Source organism: Cebus imitator, unplaced genomic scaffold (assembly GCF_001604975.1).
Source record: "Cebus imitator isolate Cc_AM_T3 unplaced genomic scaffold, Cebus_imitator-1.0 Scaffold577, whole genome shotgun sequence".
In the NCBI taxonomy this organism is placed as follows: domain Eukaryota; kingdom Metazoa; phylum Chordata; class Mammalia; order Primates; family Cebidae; genus Cebus; species Cebus imitator.
Window position 1 is genome coordinate 541,046 of NW_016107892.1, and position 7,588 is coordinate 548,633.

Sequence of the window (7,588 nt, forward strand, 5' to 3'; positions counted from 1 at the left end):
AACCGATAATACCAGGCAAAAGATGCTTTAAGGGGACAGGCTGGGAGAGCCCAGGAATGAGACAAAAGGAAGACAAGGACGCAGCTCAGTGGGGGGCTCCGACACAGGACAGAACTGCCCAGTCCCTGAGCTGGGCTGCCTGGCCCAGCATGCAGTGAGCAGCTCCGTTCTTGGGGTCCTCACTCCCATGGTCTCCCCACCCCAGGGAGCTGAGAGGCAGTACCCACCCATGGTAAGGGGCTGATCGCGAAGCTCCCTCCACAGCTGGGCCCGGGCGCTCTGCAGATAACCCGCTACATCCGCATCACCTTGCCCCAACTCTGGGGGTCGCCCCACCAGGAAGTCCTCCCTGGTCACGTTCTCAGCCATGCAGAGCAGAATGTCAAAAAACAGAGACAGCTGGGGGAAGGGGAAGAAGCACAGCTATTGGCATGGCAGGCGTTCAGCCCTTAAGTTCTGAGGCTGAGCCAGGGCAGTCCCGTCTGCAGAGACTCTACCCTGGAGAGGGGAAGTGGCTGGCCTGAGGTCATACAACGCCTTGTCCCCAGGCCAGACCCCACTAGCTGCCCTCCCCCAGTCACCTGGACAGGGCGGGCTCCGGAGTCCAAGCCCAGGTAGGTGCAGGCATCCAGGGGCGGGCTCACGTGGGTGGCTAGGAGGCACTCAGCAGTCTCCACAGAGAAGAAGACAACCCCAGACACCTGGAAGGGACCCCAAAAGGATAGTAGAGGGGGGTTCTGGACCAAACCCTGGTACAAGTCAGAGAAGGGACATGCAGAAGGGCTATGTGAAGCTGGGTGCCACACCAGGCAGGGAGTGTCACCTTCTAACCACTCCAGCACCCAGACTCCAGGATTACTTGGGGCAGCTCCCATCAAGGAACCTTACAGGACCCACTCAACTTTCAGGCCTTCTCCCGACCCCAGCTCTCTACCCTCACCATGGTCCACTCCCAGATTTCCCCGCCTCTCCAATCCTTGCTCCTCGTGCTGGAAGCAGTCCCGAGTCGGGCTCTAACCTCCTCCCACCACCACCGCACTCCCTGACTTGCCCACAGTTTTTTGTTTTGTTTTGGCAGTTTGGGGGGTTGATTCAGGGTCTCGCTCTGTCGCCCTGGCTGGAGTGCAGTGGCACGACCTCCACTCGCTGCAACCCCCACCTCCTGGGTTCAAGCGATTCTTAAGCCTCCACCTCCCAAGTAGTTGAGATTACAGGTGCACACCACTACACCCAGCTAACTGTTGTATTTTTAGTAGAGACAGGGTTTCACCATGTTGCCCAGGCTGCTCTCAAACTCCTGACCTCAAATGACCCACCCGCCTCAGCATCTCAAAGTGCTGGGATTACAGTCATGAGCCACCGTGCCCAGCCTGGTTCTAGGCTTTCTGGTTCAGGACAACACCCTGAATTCCAAGGCTACTATGTCCTCAGATTCTAGCTCTAGCTTGTTCTGGAGGCTTCTAGGAGTCAAAAGAAGGCAAACCCTCCCTCCCTGTCCCATAAGTTCCCCAAAGCCCCACAACCTGGGCCCAGCAGCCATACCAGTGGCACCTGCCCATCAGGCCTGACACACCGCTGAATCTCCCTCTCAGTGCCCTGGTAGTAAATGTCCAAAACGAGGCCCTATGTGCAGGGAGAAACAGAGTGAGTGGAGGGAGCAGGAAGGGATGTGGAAGGAGGGCACAGCCACAGGTGGCAGCAAGGGCATCCTCCAAAGGAAAGCTGAGGATGCAAGTCTGGCAGTCGCTGGTGTTCTCAGGGGGCCTGAGATTTCTACTCCGTGATGGCAGAGGGCAGGCTTTAAATGTCTTTGCAGCCCTGAGCCCGGGCATCGAGACAGGGAGGCGGTCAGTGTGAAATGTATTTTTGGTGAGAGTAAGGGAGCACCGGCGCCGTTACCACAGAGGAAACTCGTTGGATTCAGGGGCATGCCAGAAAATCCAGGATGAGAGGCTGCCCAGTGATGGGGGAAAGCTGAAGGCTGCCCCAGCCGGCTCCGCTGCCCGCAGGGGCACTACCTGGGGGTCAGTGAGGTAGACGCCATGATTCCGAGCGTAGGCCGGGCTCCCTGGGAGGGCGATCACTCTGGCTCCCCGGAAGCTGTCCCAGCTGATCCCTGTGGGGTGGGGCAATCAGGAGGCTGCCAGGGGCCTCAACCCAAGGCAGGGAGTCCCCCGCCAGGAGGAAGCCAGAGCCCGGGGCTGGGGCACCTGGGCACCTCTAAAAGGGAAATATGGTTTCCAAAGCAAATGGACATTCCCCTGGGAGAATGCCCACCCTCCTCTCCCAGAGTCCTTCTGCAGAGCCCTGTGGGCAGAAGGGGCAGGGCTGCTTCTGTCCGTCCTATAGACAGGCAGACTGCGGCAGGGCAGGAGAACCCCTGCCTTCTCAGGGCTTCATTCTCCACACCCTCCAGCTACCCTTCTAACAGGGCAGCAGGGCAGGCCCAGAGACAGGGTGGGCGACAAAGGCAGAGCTGGCTTCTTGCTGTGGCTGAGACGAGGGAAGGTGGTCCCAGGGAGTCTCAGGCTCACCAGGATTTTCAGGAACAGACAGCAGCATGTCGGTGCTGCAGACCCACACGCCTGGCGGGGAGCCCGGGCCCAGCTGCAAGGGCAGGAGACAGAGAACACAGCTGGTGCCTGGCCCAGCCCTTCACCTGCCCCTCCTTGCCCTGGGATACTGTGCTGTTGACATAACAGGGGCCTCCAAGACCTGGTCTGCCCCCACCCTCTGTCCAGCCTGGGGCTATGATGCCCCCCATGTGGCCAAGACTACTTTTTTTTGTTGTTGAGACAAGGTCTCATTCTGTCACCCAGGCTGGAATGCAATGGTGCAATCATACCTCACTGCAGCCTCAAACTCCTGGGCTCAAGTGATCCTCCTGCCTCAGCCTCATGAGTAACTGGGACTACAGGTGCATGCCACCATGGCCAGCTAATTTTTTTTAATTTTTGTAGAGATGAGGTCTTACTGCATTGCCCAGGCTGGTCTTGAACTCTTGACCTCACACGATCCTCCCACCTTGGCCTCCCAAAGTGCTGAAATTACAGGCATGAGCCACTGCCCCCAGACACAATTAACTTCTTGAAGCTCTTAACTAACACTAGGCACTCTCAAAACCATTCCTCCTGGGGCCCCCAGCTGAGCCAGCATAGATAATAACTGGGGGAACGGTGGGAAGGAAGTGGCTGTATCTAGGATGAGGACCCACAGGCCATCGCCCAGCCTCACCCGATAGGTCATGATGTCCAGCAGACTGTCCAGGTTGCAGACCAAAGCTTCCACGGGGGCCTGGGGGTTTTCCACGGGGAGGCAGGTGAAGGCCCTGCCACAGTCATCAAAGGGGAAGTCTCGGCCCTGGGAGCAGGAGAACTGGTTAGGAAACCCGAGATCCACAGAGCCCAAAGCCACCTCAACGGCTGTGCATGCAGAAAGCCATCCAGGGCAGGGCTGATAAAAAATGTTCTCTTGATATTTTTTCTTACAATATTTTTTTAGTTATATTATGCATTGTATTGCCATTTTTTAGATGGAGTCTTGCTCTGTTGCCCAGGCTGGAGTGCAGTGGTGCAATATCAGCTCACTGCAGCCTCCGCTTCCCGGATTCAAGCAATTCTCCTGCCTCAATCTCCCAAATAGCTGGAACCACAGGCGTGCACTACCAAATCAGGATAATTTTTGTATTTTTAGTAGAGACGGGGTTTCACCATGTTGGTCAAGCTAGTCTGAAACTCCTGACCTCAAGTGATCTGCCTACCTTGGCCTCCCAAATTCCTGAGATTACAGTTGTGTGCCACTGAGACTACAGGCACACGCCACTATGCCCAGCTAATTTTTTATATTTTTAGTAGAGATGGGGTTTCACTATGCTGGCCAGGCTGGTCTCAAACCCCTGACCTAATAATCTGCCTGCCTCAGCCTCCCAAAGTGCTGGGATTACAGGCATAAGCTACCACGCCCAGCCTATATTTTTGTTTTTTGAGACAAAGTCACCCAGGCTGGAGTGCAGTGGTGTGATAACTCAAGTGAGCCTCCCCTATCAGCCTCCTGAGTAACCGAAACTACAGGCATGCACCACCATGGAAGCTAATTTTTGTATTTTTTATAGAGACAGGGTTTCACCATGCTGCCCAGGCTGGTCTCAATATACTGGGCTCAAGCTATCCTCCCATCTCAGCCTCCCAAAGTGCTGAGAGTACAGGCATGAGCCACCACGCCTGGCCCTAGATGGACCTTTTAATCTAATATTTGCTGGAAGGATATGTGGTATATATTTAGCCAGGTCCTTTTTTTTTTTTTTTTTTTTGAGCAGGAGTCTCACTCTATTGCCAGGCTGGAGTGTAGTAGAGTGATCTCGGCTCACTGCAATTCCACCTCCTGGTTCAAGCAATTCTCCTGCCTCAGCCTCCTGAGTAGCTGGGATTATAGGCACCCACCACCACGTCCGGCTAATTTTTTTATTATTATTATTATTTTTTTAAGAGACAGGGTTTCACCATGTTGGCCAAGCTGGTCATGAACTCCTGAACTCAGGTGATCCACCTGCCTTGGCCTCCCAAAGTGCTGGGATTATAGGCATAAGCCACTGTGCCTGGCCAGTTCCCAATTTCTGAACATTTAGATTGACTCTGAATCTTCCAGATTTACACCTTGCACATACTGTGGCAAAACACCCCTGAAGTCCTGCCCAACTCCAAGAACTGCAGTTCCGGCCTTCTGCTTGGCCCCTGCCCCGAAGTTCATTTACCATGTGCAGAATGAGGATCCAGGCCGAGTGCAGGACATCAGACGTGACCACCTGCAGAAGTGGGAAAGCCCTGTGAACAGAGGCCTCAGGCAAATGCTCCCCGGAGGATGGCAGGCACTCTCAAATCCAGAGAGAGACCCCAACACAAATATACTCAGGTACCCAAGGGACAAAAGGCAAGGTCAAACCAATGGCCACAGGCAGGCAAGGGGTAGCCTTGGTCCCTCCTGGATAAGGGAGCCCAGGGCCCTCCACCTGGGCCACCTTCTTGTTGCCTTGTTTGTTGTTGTTGTTGTTGTTTGGACACAGGGTCTCACTCTGTCGCCTAGTCTGGAGTACAGCGGGATGATCCCAGCTCACTGCAGCCTCAATCTCTTAGGCTCAAGCAATCCTCCCACCTCAAAACTAGCTGGGACTATAGGTGTGCACCACCATGCCTGGCTACCTGTTAAATTTTTTTTTTTTTTTGAGGCAGAGTCTTGCTCTGTCACCCAGGCTGGAGTGCAATGGCCCGATCTCAGCTCACTGCAACCTCCGCCTCCTGGGTTCAAGCGATTCTCCTGCCTCAGAATTGCTGGGATAACAGTGATTGGCTGGGATTATAGGCGTGTGCCACCAGGCCTGGCTAATTTTTGTATTTTTAGTAGAGATGGAGTTTCACCATGCAGACCAGGCTGGTCTCGAACTCCTGACCTCAGGTGATCTGCCCATCTCAGCCTCCCAAAGTGCTGGGATTACAGGCATGAGCCACCTCTGCTGCCTGTTTTGAAGGGGAGATTACAGGCCACGACTTGGGGCTGGATGGGTGACGCAGGGGAGTCAGCTCCATGGTGACTATAGTCCTCTGCTGGTGCCATCTCTCTCTGCAGAGCACGTCCACACCTGTGCCCAACCTCACTCTCCACACAAGGTTGCTATGCACACGAGGTGACTAGGAGAAGTGGCTGGGTGCATGGGAGACATGGGACCAGTGGGGATGCTGACTCACATGCCCTGCCCAAAGCAGGCGGCCACATCTCAGTTCCAGTGAACAGTTAGATGCCATGTGGGAATGATAGCCCAGGCTAGCAAGACCTTTCAACGTTTAAAGAGAAGCCAGAAAGCCTCACTTTGAGATATTCGCTCCAACTCTAAAAATACTGCAAAAGCTGGCCCTGCCTTCCACCCTCACCTGGACGGCAAGGCAGAGATGAATCCGCCCAATTTACAGAAACAAAAACTGAAGTTAATGATGAAGCCAAAGCTGAATTGGCCAGGGAGATGGAGCCAGAGGAGCCAGGGATCTTGGAAATGACCTGGTTCCAGTAGGGACATGGGCCAGGGAGGTGGCCCTGGTAAGCACTCACGGTGAAGCCTGCCCGGGCACTCAGGTGTTCAGCAGCCACCAGCAGGGCATTGAGGGTGGCTCCTCCGCTGCCCACACGCTTCTCTGGGTCCTCCACGGCCAGTAACAGTGTCCCAGCAGGGATCTGCTCCCGTTTCTGCCGCACCTCCAGTTCTAAGGTCGGAAGAGACGCTGAGACCTGCCCCCCAGCTCAGTGCCCTGGCCCAAAGCACCTGAGCGAGCCTACTGATCATCAGTGTTTGATCATCCTTGACAACTTTCCATGTAGGAGGCCATTAGATCTTCACCCAACTCAGTGAGAGAAGTCCTATTACTCCCATCTTACAGATGAGAACACTGGGGCACAAGGAAACGACATGACACATAAGCAGTTACATGGCTAGGGAGAAGGGGGATCTGGGTTTGAACCCAGGTCTGCCTGGCACCTAGGGTTGGAGGGACATAGCCAGGAAGGGGAGGGGGTTCTCCATTAGGAGCTATGTGGGAAGGGGAGCCCCCTACCTCTCTGGAAGACCTGGACACTGTCCTTGTACTGGCAGGTCAGGATGACGACCGTCCAATCAACTCCCTTCGGCTGCTCCATTCTGGCCAAGTGGAGGGGCTTCCTGAGACAGCAAGATGGGTAGATGTAACTATTTTTTAAGCTGGCATAAGTAAAATTAATTATTTTTGTATACAATTCTATGATTTTAACATGTGTATAGATTCTTGTCGGTATCACCACTATCTGCACTCCAGGAAAACTTCCTCATACACTCTTTCCTCCACCCCTAATCCCTGACAACCACTGATCTGCTCTCTAAAGCTATAGTTTCATCTACTTAAAAAAATGTTGGCCAGGCATGGTGGCTTACACCTGTAATCCTAGCACTTTGGCAGGCTGAGGTGGGCAGTTCACAAGGTCAGGAGATCGAGACCATTCTGGGCAACATGATGGAACTCCGCCTCTACTAAAAAAATACAAAAATTATCTGGCATGGTGGCACATGCCTATAGTCCCCGCTACTCAGGAGGCTGAGGCAAAAGAATCACTTGAACCCAGGAGGCAGAGGCTGCGGTGCGCTGAGATCACGCCACTGCACTCCAACCTAGTGAAAGATCGAGACTCTGTCTCAAAATAAAAGTAATTAATTAATTAATCATAGCCACTGAGCTAACCCACTCTAGACCGTAGTTAAGGTGCTGTGATTTTTTTTATCCTGGCAACACCCTTAGACCCTCCAAGATAAACATTATTATCTCCACTTTACAGAGGCCAGTAGACACTACAGTCAAAGTTGTAACATACCTGGGTCTTTTGGATTCTTATTCAAGTGACGGTGATAATGATATCTGGTCCCAAGCAAAGGCACTGAAAGACAGCAAGAGGCCAGATGTGGCGGCTCACACCTGTAATCCCAGCACTTTGGGAGGCTGAGGCAGGTGGACCGCTTGAGCCCAAGAGTTTGAGACCAGCCTCGGCAATATGGTAAAACCCCGTATCTACCAAAAAA

General features: G+C 53.7%; 1 protein-coding gene across 5 annotated transcripts in view; it reads right to left on the bottom strand.

The window, feature by feature from the left end:
* Positions 1-7,588, bottom strand: part of FCSK (fucose kinase) — a 37,479-nt gene that overhangs the window by 10,485 nt on the left and 19,406 nt on the right. For all 5 annotated transcript variants that reach the window (XM_017516274.2, XM_037734155.1, XM_037734156.1 and 2 more), the window contains 10 exons: positions 7,384-7,446; positions 6,597-6,700; positions 6,097-6,248; positions 4,751-4,801; positions 3,235-3,360; positions 2,535-2,607; positions 2,019-2,116; positions 1,543-1,623; positions 582-701; positions 228-399 (listed from right to left, as the gene is read on the bottom strand). In XM_017516274.2, coding sequence (XP_017371763.1) covers positions 228-399; positions 582-701; positions 1,543-1,623; positions 2,019-2,116; positions 2,535-2,607; positions 3,235-3,360; positions 4,751-4,801; positions 6,097-6,248; positions 6,597-6,678 — 955 coding nt within the window. In that variant the 5' untranslated portion in view covers positions 6,679-6,700; positions 7,384-7,446. The remainder of the gene's footprint in view (positions 1-227; positions 400-581; positions 702-1,542; positions 1,624-2,018; positions 2,117-2,534; positions 2,608-3,234; positions 3,361-4,750; positions 4,802-6,096; positions 6,249-6,596; positions 6,701-7,383; positions 7,447-7,588) is intronic.